General features: G+C 41.3%; 1 protein-coding gene across 15 annotated transcripts in view; it reads left to right on the forward strand.

Annotated features, from left to right (window-relative positions):
* The window catches only part of PARD3 (par-3 family cell polarity regulator), a 445615-nt gene that overhangs the window by 331591 nt on the left and 98019 nt on the right, over window positions 1–16005 (forward strand). For all 15 annotated transcript variants that reach the window (XM_064703969.1, XM_064703975.1, XM_064703971.1 and 12 more), the window contains one exon: window positions 15369–15623. In XM_064703969.1, coding sequence (XP_064560039.1) covers window positions 15369–15623 — 255 coding nt within the window. The remainder of the gene's footprint in view (window positions 1–15368; window positions 15624–16005) is intronic.

Genomic DNA, 16005 nt, shown 5'->3' on the forward strand with positions numbered 1-16005 from the left:
ATGTATATGGTGCGTGTTTACTGACAATCTTTAAGTAATTTTGAATGAAAAAAGAAGTTATCTAGTTGAAAATACAGTCAGCTTTCAATGACAAGGAACACTGGAACAATCAGGGGTGTACTTGATAAGACCACCCACTAGTCATACCAAAAATTCTGTAAAATACTTGCTATTTGTAAATCCTCCAAATGTTGGAACAGCAGTTCATCCAAGGCCATAGAACATAGCCCCATGTCACCATGTTTAACTCTGGTTTATTGCACAAAAACAAGTCTGCTTGCATGATCCTTGAGTATCTGCCAAGCACTGATTTTAAAATCTGTCTGGGCTCTGCTGTGCTGTTAGAAAGGGTTCTCCCCAGCAGTGGCACCAGTCAAAAACTTGAGGCAAGACTGGGCAGTAGGATTTCTGACTGTGGCCTTGACTCTCCTGAGAAAGATTTTATACTGCAGTTTTGAGGAAGCTGACTAAGAACCAAGTTCAGTTAGGTCTGGTCCTGTGCCAGATCACAGCTGTTTTACATATATGCTAATTTGGAGCCCCTCTTTGCTGTGTGGTCATCTTGTCTGCCTATCACTGAATTGCTCAAACTGGGCACCACTGAGATGCTACAATCACATGGATGGGCTGAGAAAACTGCCCTGGGTCTTTGTGCTTTTGTTACAGAAGGTCTTTTATCAACTCCAGAGTCTCCTATGTACCTATGGTTTGCACATCGTGCTAAGATCTCTTGGATGTTGCAGACTGGAGATGTGTAGAATATCTTGAGCTTTTAGAGATGCTTCTAAATGCTTCTAGTTTTACACAGGCATTGCAATGTTGGATAGACTTAAAAGGAGATTTCGAAACTTTTGTCAGTGACCAAGAGGAATCAGTTAATATGGGTGGTCACCTTGTGCTGTGCTGCTGCATCTAAACCTCTGGAAGCCCACAGACCTTTCCAGTCCAGAAACCCTCTACATCTGGTCTTTGGGGGCCTCCCAGAGTAGGTTTGCTCAATATTTAGCCAGTGTGTACATTGATATCCTGCAACATGATTGCCCTGATATGTTTTCTGAATTATTCAAGGCCCTTTAGTGTAGTCTCTTTCTTAGGAGATAAAAATACAGAATTGCTCAGAAAACCTACTGCTTTTGTCTTCTAGTTGTTATTGGTAGTCTTTGTTGGAGAGAGACATCCCTCCAAACAGCAGGTTCTGATATCTTTGCTTCTCCCTCTTCCATACCCCCTTGCATTTTTATTTCAATTTTTTGTTGATGTTTTGAGCTTTTTTTTTTAAATTCTTTTTCTTTCCATTTCAACTTTGTGTTCATTACAAAATATATTGTCAGGAAATCCAAAACCTTTGCCTGTGGTCTTCCCTTCTTTAGCACAGGCATGTGCAGTTCTTGGCACATATGGCAAGGCTGTATGTGCCAGTGATCTTCAGCCTTGGGCTGAGTTCCTTTAGCAAAGAAAGTTCTCCCTGACCTGAACAACTCTATTCTTTGTACCTGAGTAGTAGATAACAGAGGAATGAACTAAGTGCACCTCTTTGTGAAGTTTATAAGAAATTCATCTGAATCCAGCATGCTTCACTTCTGGATAATGCTCAAAAGATGAAAGTTGCAATTCTCATGTAATCTCAGGATTCAGAGTTCGTGATCCATCTATGGGCAAACAGTGCTTATGCTGTAATCCGCCTCTAGAGGCACTTCTCGTCTTGGAAGCTAAGTCTGGAAGGATATTTTCTCTGTTTGGTTAATACACTGATTTAAGAGCTTTACTAATGTTCTGTAAATCTCTGTGTTACCATAAAAGTGTTTTAATCTTAGTATTGTATTCTTCCTCAACTTCCACTGAAACGGATGCAAAATCAAGCGCTTAAACACCTGTGTTGGGAGGATCAGTCTTGAGGAGATAAGGAGAAACCTTTTGGGAGAGAATTAAAGTGTTGTGCTGGTGGAAGTGCTGTGGCAGAGGCTCCGGAGATGCTGGCAGGGCGATAGAGCGGTCAGATGGGGGCCTGTGTGGCCGGGGCTCGCTCTGCTCTGTGGCAGCAGCTCTGCTGTGCTGTGCAGTTGCAGCCTGTGCTGTGCTGTGCTGTCCAGCCTGAGCTGTGCTGTGCAGTGACAGCCTGTGCTGTGCAGTTGCAGCCTGTGCTGTGCTGTGCTGTCCAGCCTGAGCTGTGCTGTGCAGTGACAGCCTGTGCAGTGCAGTGCTGTGCAGTCGCAGCCTGTGCTGTGCTGTGCAGTCGCAGCCTGTGCTGTGCTGTGCTGGAGCGCAGCTAACGCGGCAGAGCGGTGCCGCGCTGGGTGCGTGCATGGGAATAGATTTGTCTGCACCAGAAACATCCCGCTGTGCTGGTTTCCCCCTTTCTGATCCGGAAACGTGACCTTTTGTTCCTCTGCCTTACAGAGGCAGCTACATTTACGGATTCTGCCGTCGCTGTGCCCCGAGTGCCGCCCGTTCCCGGCCGGAGGTGCCTGGGGAGCGGCGGGGCCGGGAGGGGGAGCTGCGGGCTCGGCGCTGCCAGCCCGGCCCGGCTCGGCTCGGCCCGGCCCCGCCGGGATCTCTCCTGCGGCCGCGCCCGGCGCCGGTGTCAGCTGGGGACAGCCGTGCTGAGCTGCGAGGATGGCTCTGGATGGCCGGGAATGCTCTGGGTGGCCGGGGATGGCCCTGGAAGGCCGGAGATGGCTTTGGGTGGCTGGGGATGGCTCTGGGAGGCCGAGAATGGCTCTGTATGGTCAGGGATGCTCTAAGAGGCTGGGGCTGCTTTGGACGGCTGGGGATGCTCTGGGCGGTGAGGGGTGCCCTGGGCAGTCAGGGATGGCTCTGGATGGCTGGGGATGCTCTGGGAGTCCGGGGATGGCTTTGGACAGCCGGGGATGCTCTGAGCAGCCAGGGATCCTCTGGACAGCTGGAAATGGCTTTGGGCGGTCAGGGATGGCTCTGGGAGGCCGAGGATGCTCTGGACACCCTGGGATGGCTTTGGACAACTGGGGATGGTCTGGGCGGCCAGTGATGTCTCTGGGCGGTCAGGGATGCTCTGGGGGCCGGGGATGCTCAGGGCGGCCGGGGATGGCTCTGGGCGGCCAGTGATGCTCTGGGTGGCCGGGGATGCTCTGTACGGCTGAGGATGGTCCTGGACGGTGGGGGATGCTCTGGGCAATTAGGGATGCTCTAGGTAGCTGGGATGGCTTTGGACAGCCAGGGATGTCTCAGGGCGGTCAGGGATGCTCTGGACGCCCGGGATGCTCAGGGCGCCGCGGAGGAGGCGCTGCTGGCTCTCACGGCGGGGAGGGAGCAGCGCGGAGCCGCGGGGGCGCTGCCCGGGGAGGAGGGTCAGGCGTCTGCCCTGCGCTGGCAGATTTGCTGTTACTTTTGGAGCTCAGTCAATAGGCTGACAGCGCTTTTTTGTGCGGATGTAAACAAGGCTGCGAGTAGAGTGGGTGTCGATCACGCGTTGTTTGCCCTAAATTTAGAGGGAAACATTCTGCCTGTTCATTAATAGTTAAAATATTTTTTCCCCCCGAAGGATTCGGCTAGTCCATAAAATGCTTCCTGTACTATATTTTCCTAAGGGTATATGGGTCTTTATCTCTAACATGTAATAAACTTCTCTTCATCCTTCTCTAGTACCATTAAAGCCACAAGGCCTTTGTTGTAAAAGTATACTAATGAATAGAAATGTTACAACAAGAACAGAAGTCTTGTGTTTTCCCTTCATCATGCATCATCCATTTTAATTAGACGAAAGGGTGGTGAGTACTGTGACAAGAGTCTGGAATTAAAATCATTAATTGATGTCAAGCTGACGAGAGACTGCTAACATGAATTTACTGACAGCAGGAAAGAAATTAACCTTATTACTTTATTTAGTACATTGGGACTATTTATTATTCTTTCCTGTGCAAGTTCAATGTGTTCTGTTAGTGATGATAGATAAAGACAAATAATTAATAAAACCTACATTGAGTTTTATTACCTCCTATCAATGACATTGGGATGAAAACCACATCAGTAATTTACAAAAAACAAACCCACCACATCCTTCTAATCAATGTAACTCATCAAAACTGTTGCTGCAATGTTTTTGATATTTTAGATGAGTATAACAGGCTATGCTCTCTAGCCAAGTAGAATTGCAAAAGTGATTTGATTTAAAACCGTGCCTTAGTTTCCTAATGTCAGTGTTTCAAAAAATGAAACATATTTTCTACAGCAATGACATTGATTGGAATAACTGTCTGGTTTGATCATCATTGGAAGGTCAGCCTAACAAAGATGAGTTTTAATGTTAAGCATCTTTATTCTTTAGATGAAAGAGTACAGCAGTGTCTTACAGAATGACAGCAGCATCCTATAGATAATTTGTGACCCAAAGGTCATAATAAAAGAATAGCGGGAAGGTCATCCTGTAGTAAAGGCCATCTGGAACTGTTAAAGTATCAGATGGAGTAGGGGGCTGAACAGCAGGACACTCTTGGTGTCTTTCCAGATTTCCCAGAGAGACCATAATATTTTTATTGGAAAACCCCAACTTTTTTCCCCCTTAAGCAAAATATTTTCATTGAGCAGTTTCATCTTACTTTAAGGAAAAAAGACAACATACTGTGATAAGGAAAGGATTTTTGTTTCTTACAATGTCTAAGAGTTATCTGTGTTTTTGCAATAACCCAAAGATTCAGCTTTACTTTTGCTGCTGCCGTATTTTGATGCCACTTAACAGCTTTCAGAAAACCTGTTACCTCTAAAACCATTATTACTGCAAACATTCAGAATATAAGTAATTAGTGAAGTTTTCCATTAAAACTTTCACCTTCTTCCCAGCCTGTAACAGAGGAGAGGAAAAATTCCTCAGTGATCAGAAAATCAGAGCAATATGTTTCTCATTCTCACTTATTATGTGATGGGGTCTGCTTGTCTCAGTTTCGTGGAGATTTGTAGCATTGTTTTTGGCCATGGTTTTTTACATAATGGATAAGGGTGCAGGATATGAAAAAAAAAAATCAATGGCAAAAATTTTTGGAAGAGAACACAGAAGTGAAGCATGTGAATATTGAGCTTTGGAAAAACATTTCAGACCAGTTCCACTTCATAAAAATACTGACTTTGGGAGCTATGTAAATTGAAGCCTGTATAGAATAATAGTTACTGGAGTAGTTTTTCAAAGAAAACACCCCATATTCTCTAACTACATATTGTAATTAGAGAGATTTTAAGACATCATGCTAAAAGCATATTTTCTCTATTATTTTTCTATAGTGATTCAATACATTGCACTGGGCAAGGTCTAGCCAAGTCCCAGCCAAGTCCCTTGCAATATACTGAAAAAAACATAATTTAGGTAGTCTTTATAATATTCTGTGTTATAAATTAGTTTGTGTCTTGTAGATCACATAAATTCAGTACTCTCTTAGACATATTAGTTCAAAGTAAGAGCACTAAAATGCTTCACTTTAGAATGTCAGGAACTTCAGGCTAAGGCATCAGCATGTCCTCTGATGTCATAAGAATTCTCCTTTAGTGGCAGAGTTACTGTGGCAATGACTTCTTTGAGAATTAAAATAGCTGTATCATAGTTACTAACTCACTGAAACTTACTCTTGCTGAATTGAACAGAACTCAAAACCTGTCAGGTTTTCCACACTGCACCACGGGACTCTGTTTGACAGTAAAACAAGGCACTAATCCTACTCCTTTTTATAATTCTTAAATGTAGCAGCAAGTATCTGACTAGTCAGAAAGACACCTAATGATGCATCTGTAACAGGCAGATCCATCCTCCCTCCACAGCATAGCTACAAACTTTATTTTGTAACCAGTTACTAGAAGAAACCCTTTAGGAGTTATGAGACAGCTGGCTCTGTTTCTGGCCACGCTAGAGATTTGTGCTGTCCTTACTGTGACCCAGTGAGGTTTTAGAAGTGAATCCTCAGAGGTGTTGTAGGTGTGAATTTGAGGGTCCTGAGCTGAGATATTGACTTATAAGCTATATTCTTTATTGGTTTGGGGTTTTTTTTTCTCTTTTCCATTTCTTTCATCTTCAGTGTGTGAGATTCACATAATCCTTGCTTTGTTGTGAGGTTTTTCATTGCTTTTTTTGTTCCTTCATACTGTTTCATTTTCCATCTTCCAGATTAGGCTATTTTATACATAGTACTCTAGAAACAGAGAACAATGGACCTGAAATAGAGCTAGCAGCAGAATTTTGTGCCCACTTTTGTTACTGGACTTCAGCTAGAGGAGCATGGTTGGTGGAGAGGCTCAGCTCAACCAACTGATAAGAGTAACTCAGCCTCCAGTTGCTGCCTCCAGTATTTGGGAATGACTGATTTGAATCATGGTATGATGTATGGTGCCATTTGAAATGTGGTTTGCCTATGTCATTTGCTTCTTGCACACATGGGAACAGCTGCTCCTTACACATCTAGCTGCAGAATTCAGATGTTTCCCACCAGTGCTGCTCTCTGGAATTATTCTCCAGTTGGGGAAAAAAAAAATGTACTGGAAGAAATGGTCCAAGCAAGTCTGCATGAAGGGGGAAAGCAGAGTCTTTAAAGTGAGGAGGGATGAGAGCAGGAGCTTGTGTTTCAGCAATAGTTGAATATCATTCTCTCTTCCTTTCTACTTCAGTCCAGCAGAAGAGCTGAATTGGAGATTAGAGCTAAGATAATCTAATGATGAAGAACCTGTTGTCACAGGTGTGAATATCAGCCTTTTTGGCCAGTTTTGTTATGCAAAAGAAAAACTAATTTCCATTTTACTTTCAGACAGCAATGATGTTCTTTGATGCAACATGGTTCCCAGCAGGGTAACAGTCTCATTTGCTCATTTGTGTGATCCTCCACTTCTGAGGTCACTGATCCTTGGATCAGACATGAAAATAAGGACAGAGAATTTCAGTCAAGGTAGTGTTTGTTCTGGAGATAGGAGAACCTATGCTGCCTATGTACCTGCAACATTCTCCTTTGGTTGAAACATACATATTCTTTAAAAAAAGCACAGCAGGCAAACCCTCCACCCTACAATGTGGCAGACTGTTAACTGTAAAGTAGGCTGAAAGCTCCATTGAAGTGTAGGCAAGATAATTTGCAGATTTTTTAACCCGAAGTGAGCAAGGATTTTCACTTGTTTGCTGCAACATCCAAGAAAGCAGGTTTGAGATACTGGCAAACCTGCTGACATGGACGTGTTGTCACTTTGTAAAGACAAAGGGTGAATCAAGAAGGTCAGGTGATAAGGAAGGATGGGGGTGAAATATATGAGATTCCACAAGGTTAGAGGAAATAATTTTAATGTCTCCTTTAGTTTCATCAATGTCACTTGATTTCAAATTGGTGTTTGCACTTCACCTGCTCATATGCATAATATTTACTTTCTCTCCTGCATTTTTTCATTTCTTTACGTCTTCATTTGTATTTTGCTGCCTTCTTTAATAGCCTTCTTTAATATAACTCCTTATAAAAATGAGCATAATGTTCTCTCCCTAATATATTAGGGCACTTAAAGTAATCACCTTATCACCTTTATCCTTCACCTTTTTTTCTTTTTTAACTGTAGCCCTCCTGGGTTGTAGCTCATTAAACGTTTTTGAAATTCTCATGCATCTCTTCTGATTTGAGGAGGGGGGATCTTCAGAGAGACAGTAAGTACTATCACATATTCTAATTGGCAGATAGGCTGTGATTGTTGAAGGAGAAAGAAAATTAAGACTGTCTGATTATGTAGATACGTTTCTTTAATTTGGAGATGATGGGCAGCCTTTTAAATGAAAAAAATGTAGTCCTTGTTATATTTCTCAGCTGTTGTAGAACCAATATGTAGAAAGATATGTATGTAAAATTTCTATGGAGGTGCAGAATTATAGATCTTTAAGAGAGACTATATCACTTTTTTAAGGTAGTATCTGCAAGGTATGCTATTCCCACAAGATGCTTGTTTCATCCTGGTGGGTTTTTTTTTGTTGGTTTTTTTTTTTTTTTTTTTTTTTCATTTTCTTCGTTTACAATAAACTCTACAGCTTCCTATGGCAGTCTTTTCCACTGCCTTTTGTTTAGGAAGTTGCCCTGCTCACAGTATCTTAATTATTCTTTTTTCAGTTAAATACCTAACACATTATTCTCTTCCTCTGGTGTTTGCAGATGGCTGTTATGTCCCCACTCTATCTTTTCCTTCCCCAAACAACTTGATGTTGCTGACTCATATATGTTACCCAGTAGAACTTCCAGATCCATTCTTAAAAAAGCAACTCACAGATTTTTTTCTCTACGTTTAATTAATTGTTTATTTATTTGAACGATGTAAATTACCTTCTAGTTGCTGTTATTTAATTCTATTTTTGTAGCCTACTCTGTATTTCAAGAACATTTGAAATCTTAATACTTTCCTCCAAAGTTCCTTCATTTGGGTTTTCTGCAGATTCAGTAGTGTCCTCCTGATTAATAATGAAAAACCCTGAGTAAATTCAGAGTGATCTACATAGAAAATATCTAAATCTGTGCATTCTGGTGACTGTGAATCTATTCTCTAGACACTCTGTAGGAGCAGCCTTGTTCAACCTATTGCATCCATCCCCTAGCTGTTTTTCTTAGCCTGGGACTGTTTCTGCTCTGTTCACAAGGCCATTTCCCGTGTTTTAGAAGGGAAATCTGACTGACCTAAACCACATCTGTTCTTGATAACTCTCTGGTGGCTACTGCTTGTCCCATTATCTCCTCTGTGCTTACCAGTAGTTTACTTAAGGAGGGATTGAAGTTAAAGTCATGAGTCTTTAATTCTGCTCCTTCTCTGAGGTATGTTTGACTTTTCCTAGTTTTTTGGTGTTTTAGCTGCCCTCAACAAGTTCTCCTAGTTGCTGAGAAAGTGTGAGGCTGCCTCAGCCAGTTGTGTGTGTCAGATGAACTTCAACTACCTCAACCAGTTTCTAGCTACTTTTTTTGCTGGTACATTGAAGATATTTTTGTTATTGGTAGTAGTCAATTACGCTGGTCATCTGCTTGCAGTCAACCATTTCAGTGAAGACAGATGCAAAGGGAAAAACCATTAAGCCTCAGGTCTCCTCAGCATCATCTGTCAATATCCTTCCCTCACTGCCACGCAGGGGAGCAACCTTTTCTTTGCTCTTCCTTTTACTGCTAATGCAATTACTCAATGATTTATTGTCATCTTTAAAGCTCCCTGCTACTTTTATTTCACATTATGCTTTGGCCTTTCTGATTTTGTCCCTGTATGCTTGTGCAAACTGACTACATTTTGCATGTGTTTCCTCGTGTCTGAGGTCAGAGGATGGTCATTTTTCAGTCAACTGGTCACACATGTATATCTACAGCAGATAAGGCAGAACTCTTAATTTTTTTTTAATGACTTGAGAAAGTTGGGTCTCTAGCCTTTCAATTTAAAAATTATATTTACATAGCAGTATTTTCTAACTTTTTAAAAAGAGTTTGGAATGAAATGGGGGGAAATGAGGGAGAGGAGGTGACTTTCTTATTTACAAGCTGTGGCTGTTGGTGGGCAGGATTATCCATTGTGCACAGTGATCCTTCAGAATGATTTTCCCAGGGAAGCAGATGGCTCTGCTGAGGGTGGTTATAACTGTGATAACTGAGTAGCTCTAATCATGGCAAGAAAAGCTAAGTGTCATATGCCGGTTCAGAGTGAAATCACAGTAATGCCTATAATCAAGGTACTCTCATTAGAAGGCTAGTTGTCAGAAAAATTCTGCTTGGCTCCAGACAAAGGTCAAAGAAAAATAGAGGAGAGGACAAACTCCCATATTGACTTGATTGCCAAAAATTAGAAAAAGGGCCATTAAAGCCCCGAAGGCAGTAGAGAAGGTTGGGGGAGGAGCAGTGAGACCTGGTGTGCTGTGCCTGCAAGGTATTTTTCACTAGCAGAGAAGGAGGGGACAGATTTGACAAGATCTGGCTGCTGGCCAATGCACTTTCTGACCTCTTTATTAGAAACGATATCTGGCAAAAATTGGGCTGAATGTGTTCATCCCGCTGGACTAACTTGAACAAGCTGCCTGGCTTTCTAAACGTGTTGTTGTTTTTCTCTGTTTCCAATCCATCATCCCAGCGCATGCCAGTCTGATGGTAGAAGAACTGAGAACTGGCAGCCGTGAATGGCTTGTCATTAAGCTTCTGTCCTTACACAATGCTGTTTCTATCCTTAATAAACATTGTCAGCCATCTCACATATGTGGAACTGCAAGCGTTCAATACTGATTTTGTAAATGAGTGAGTCTCGGTGGAAAAGATGAGGGTGTGGATTATCACTTGGGCAATAGCTGAATCCTGGCAGCAGCAGGAGGATTAATTGAATTGACCAAGCAATTGCACACCAGAAACAGCAGCCAACTTTTTTTCTGCACTTAGGGGAGGACATTGCTGCCATTGCAGTGGTAAATGTAATGTACTAACCATGAATATCCTTCCCATGCTGTGTTCATCAATTAAGATAAGTAGTGATTTTTTTTCAAGGACCTAAATCACTAATATGAAAAAATCCAAACAAAGGAGACTGAAGGTCCTGGGGGATTTGGGATATACTTATATTTTAATCCCAACTTTAGATGAAATAAGGGCTGATTTCTTTTGGCAGCTTTGCTTATTCACTTTTACTAGCAACAGCTCACTGGATTAGCTTTTTCTGTTAAAGTATAAAAAGTTAAAGTATAGTTCAGAGAACTGCAGTAAACATTTAGTTCAGGGTGGAATTGAATCCCAAATTAATAAGATTACTTAGTACCCACATATGAGTTACATGGCTACATACCTTTTGTGGTCAAGGAAGGGGTACTCAACACAGTTGATAGAGCCTGGAGAAGGGTTTGGCTTCACCTCAAAATGTCCATATTACAGATGTTCAGCTGAACTGTGTGCTGGACCGTGCAGCAGCTGCCTGGTGTGACTGAATCTTGACCAGCTCTCCTGGGAGTTCAAAACTTACCTTGATACCTAAATTTAGGTGTCTAAAATGGTAGATACCTTAATCTGAAAGCTGAATATCACTCAGAGTTTGTAAGAAGGGAGCAAGGTAGCTGCTGTTTCCTGGGGACAGCCATGCAAAAACTTTTGCCTTCTTTTTGCGACCACCATTTAATGTGCATAGATAGGAATTGCTGTACAATGGGTATGTCTATCATTACTGGATTAGCTTGCAATGAAAAGCTCTTCTAACAATTATAGGAAGTTCTGCAGCTAACAATATTGTCATTTGAGGCAGTTATCATTAGCTTTTGAATTGAATGGCACACAAACGCATGAGGATAGTTTATACTGAACGTTATAATTTGAGTCACAAAAGTATGACAGTATGTTGTTGACATTTTCAGTGTTAACACTTCAGCAGGAAGGGTTTAGAAACTTCTTGGGATAGCTTTTGTATTTTTAAAAGTTCAGTTTAAATACTGAAAAATTGATTAGCAGTTTCTGCAAAAACTCTTTGATGATCAAAAGTGTTATGTGAACGTTAAGCATTAGCATTATTATTATTGTTATCAAACCACCACAAAATCCTTAGGACGGCCATAAATCCTCAAAATTAGCTGATCTGAAATCTCAGACATAGGCATTTTTATTGTGCCATGCCATGAAGGAATACAATTCAGTGAAGACAGCTTAATACACTTATCCACATTATGAAACGAAAGCGCTGTGGTCAAACACTTCTCCAGATACTGGATTTCATTAATGGGGGTGTTGCTGATTAGGGCTGAAGCACACAGCGAGTTTTGGTTCTCATCTGTGCTGCACAGTGTGTTTACATAACCATTTTAATCTTCCCCTCAACAGTCTGCCCTGGCATTTCCCATATCCATACTTGATGTGCTATGTGCTAACAAATGATTTAGGGCGCATCAAGCACACACACACATGAGCACACAGTGGGGCCAGCATAAAATACAGCATCACATTAAGTTCAAGTCCTTATATAAAAATATATTCAGAGTTAAAAGCTATTATAATTCAGAAGGGATAGTGCAGTATTCAGCTGAGAGCTCTTATTCTTTTCAAGAGTGTGCCTACATATCTTTCCCTAGTCGTTTGGTTCCTTCAAGCTGAAAGACATAATGTTTAAATGTGGTATGTCCTTGAAAAGGCCAACCATATTTTAAACAATATTCAAAAATATCTTAAGCAATTGAAATACCTATACTTTTGTTATGTGAAAGTGCTAGCATTTTCACACTGGCTTAAATGTAAAGCACAAAAAAATAATTAAGAGAAACAAATTGGAACAGTTTGGTTTTCAGTATAGTCAGACACTTTATACCTTTAAATTTAGTGTTATCTTTTGTTAAATGTTATTGCAGTTACTGGGTACTTTGTTTATAATTAACAGGAAGATTAATGTGTTTAGACTCTGATTTTTCATACTATGTATTTGTATTATTACATTGTATTAGCAATTGTAGAAAATACTCTAAAAATTTTTGTGGTAGATATGGACATAATTACTTCCATAACACTTCAGCAATCAGTTCTTTCCCACTTGAATGGGAATAAGTATCCCTCATGGAGCCATGCATGGGAAAACCTGAATGCTCTGGCTGCAAATGGCTCAGCATCCAAACTATCAAAGAGCCAATAAGCAGATGCAGGAGAAAAGGTTTTTCACATGAAAACCTTTAATGAGGGAACTCATGTCTGCACCTGTGGGGAGTGATATGATCTTCATGGCCCAAAAGCTCAGGTCACTGCCCTCTCCCATAGCAGTTTGTGTAACACAAGCAGATATCACCTGTAACCACCAGGTAATTCTGTTTTATAAGCACTTCAGGTAACAATGTTTTCTTCTGATTGAATTACTGTATGCCACATTATTGTTACACTGTCTGGTTTCATGCACTGAAATTTTGGTTATCTAAAATGCATGGAATTTTTTCCTTCGAATTGGTGTCAGACAGTGTTCCCATCTGTGATGATAAATTATCCATTTAAAGGAAAATTAAAGCTACCAATGTCTAAGAAATTTCTGATTTCCTTTGCTTCTCCCATTCGGAGGACATATATAAGAAGATAAATACATTTCTTCACAGAGTAAATAATACTGGACTACAAATTGGGAGGTAAACTACAGTGAGAGGAATCAACATGCACAGGTGCTTTTCAGACCTGCTTTTCCTCCTACATAGATACCTTCAAAGTGATTAAGGCTGTAACACTTCTGAATTAACAGTTTTGGGGTATTGGAGAAGGTAAAATATATGTTTTTGTTTTAAAATAGACCTGCAGAAACCCTCTTTAAGTTTGAAATTAGTTTTGCATTTAAATTCGAGTCCCTCTCCACTGTGAATTAAGCAAAAGCCAATTCCAGTCTGATGCTGCTGAAACTGTAGAAGAAAATTCTCTCAGCTGACTAGCGTTATAGTTTTCACTTCCATTTTTCCCTATTAAAATAAAAAGCAAAATAATTGTAATATTTGCAAAATTAAAAAGTTATGTTTGTTTAAAATGAACTTTTAAAATTTTTTTTCTTTTCACTGTGACTGAACATGGGGCATGTAAATGGATCTTCGAGCCATCAATGTAGGTGGTTCTGTCTGTTGAAGGTAATTCAGTCAATCAGCTGTATCCCAAATCACTATCTTTGGTCAATACTTTCAGGATTTGTGGGGGAAAACATGTCTGTGTATCCATCCCTGTATTCCCTTATTTTTTATGGTGATCTTTGTAAAGGAACAGTTTGCTTGGGATTCAGTCTGACGAAGAGCCATTTCTGATCTTCACATACCAGCTCAGGGCTGGATTCACATGCTTGAACACAGATGACTTGTGTCATTTGGGCTGTCACAGTCTCAGGAACTTCAGCATGACCTGGGGAGTCCTTGCCCAGCAGCTGCAAGTCCATCAGGTTTACCTGGGGGTGTCAGGTGTCCAGAGCTGCTTGTATTTGAGCAGCTCAGTCGAGGTTGGGTGTCCTAGCTCTGAAGGAAGGCATAAGCAGCAGCATCAAGAATGTCTCTAGAGTGACTTCTTCTGCTCTCTGACACATGGATGGTTCCTGACTCTGGAGTCTGCTGCCAACAGCTCCTGGCCACCATACGGGGAGCCTGCACACGTGGCTGCTCTGAGCTCACCTGGTGTGAGCACTGGGATTTCATCTGGTCTTTATCTGCAGTCTGAACCCCACCCTTTGTGTATCCCCTTTTGTTTTTGCAAATCTAATCTTGAGGGGGCCATTTTAAAATTCCCAAGAATGTCAAAGTTACCTAACTTTAAGGCTTTTCTATTTTCAGAAGAGTCGAGGCTTGCTTTCAAAAGAGACAGAGGCTTTGAATGGGCTGCTCTTGTTGAAAGTTGGCAAACAAGATGTCCTTGGAAATGGCACACAGCAGAGATGCACAGAGCTGCAGTCTGCATGGATGGATGCTGTCACTCTGTAGCCATGGCTGTTTTATATGAGAAAGGAGGACATTTTATTAATGGAAGGGAGGAGAGAGCTTCATTTTGCGATGATGACAGAACATTAAACTGGTCGGGGCCGGCAGTGTAAAGTGGGGGTGTGGTCAGCTGGCTGTGTATATGTGAATGCAATACATCAAATTTCATAAAATACCAAAGAGACTTCGAAGCCCTGATCAAATTTTTGTAATAGCTTTATGTGCTTTTGAAAGTATGACCTCTGCTCGATTTGTGCTTGTCAGATTCCTAAATGTCATCTGTTTCTATCTGTCACTTTTTATCATACAGCTAAATTAGTGCACATAGATATAAACCCTGTCCAGCATCACCTTTCATTTGTAACTTTAACACAAGGCACTTTCTGAGAAGACGCAGCCTGCTTTTGAGAGATGCCAGATTCTGTTTATATTTTTTAAAAAGCATGCACATCTCAAAGGAATCATACAAGAATCTGCTTCTGCTGTTTACTGCATGCATGCAAACATAAATATATTCATGTGTCCTATCCCTACATAGTTTTTAAATTCTGAAAAAAAAATTAAAAATTGGAGTATTAAGCTAAGAAAGCACATTAAAATTCCTCTCTAAATACATGCATTAGAACCATTAAATCTGGTAAGTTTTGATGGAGTACAATACAATATGAATGATATCAGGCCAGGTAATAGCACAGGCATCCTAGAAAGTATGAAACAATAGATTAACTCTGTTTACCAGCAGCTATGGCCAGTCATTATTCAGCTAATAATGAAACCAAAGACAGTGGATAATCAGATGTACTCCTTAAAGATCAATGTTGATTGTTAGCATTGTTTCAATGTCCAAGGTAAACTTGAGACCTCATGTCAAACTGAAACTGGAAACCTTCACTGGTTTCCATTGAGATAGGCTACCTAAAGTGTCTGCTCACTGCTGCTTTCAAACGCCTCAGGGGGGACACCCATCGGTTTCAGCCTTCTCTTAATTTTTCAGAATCCAAGCAAAAACTCGAGAATTCCGGGAGAGGCAGGCTCGGGAGCGCGACTACGCGGAGATCCAGGAGTTTAACCGGGCGTTCGGCTGCGACGCGGATCCGATGTACGCCGGCATCGCCGCCTACGACTCCCCGAACAGCGGCACGGTGACGCTGAGCGCCCGGCCACAGAGCCCCAGGGAGGGACAGAGCGTGGAGGCCTTGTACGCCCAGGTGAAGAAACCACGGAACTCAAAGTCTTCGCCTGTGGACAGGTAAGCGCCACACATCAATCAGTGCACCCTCTCAAAATCCACCCTCGTGTTACTTTGATCATGGGACATGTTTCCACGTCAGTTGGAAAGGCAGAGCTGGATTTTTGTTAATGGCTTTTTAAAGCCTTTATGTAGAACAGTGTTGAACTCGCTCAAATAAACCAGTTACAGAATGGGGTAGGTAAGTTGTTTTCTGCAGAGCAGCTGCATTTCTTCTCTTTCTTTAGATGGTTTGGAATTTTGGAATCACTGTTGGGTATCGTTAGAATTAAATTCAAATTTTTAACATAATCAGGTTTATTGTCAAAGCTCTGGCAGATATGTTTGTAGAATACAAAATTTCTAATCTATTTACAACTGTTACAAAATCTCTAAAAGGTTA

The sequence above is a fragment of the Zonotrichia leucophrys genome, chromosome 2, assembly GCF_028769735.1.
Source record: "Zonotrichia leucophrys gambelii isolate GWCS_2022_RI chromosome 2, RI_Zleu_2.0, whole genome shotgun sequence".
NCBI lineage: Eukaryota > Metazoa > Chordata > Aves > Passeriformes > Passerellidae > Zonotrichia > Zonotrichia leucophrys.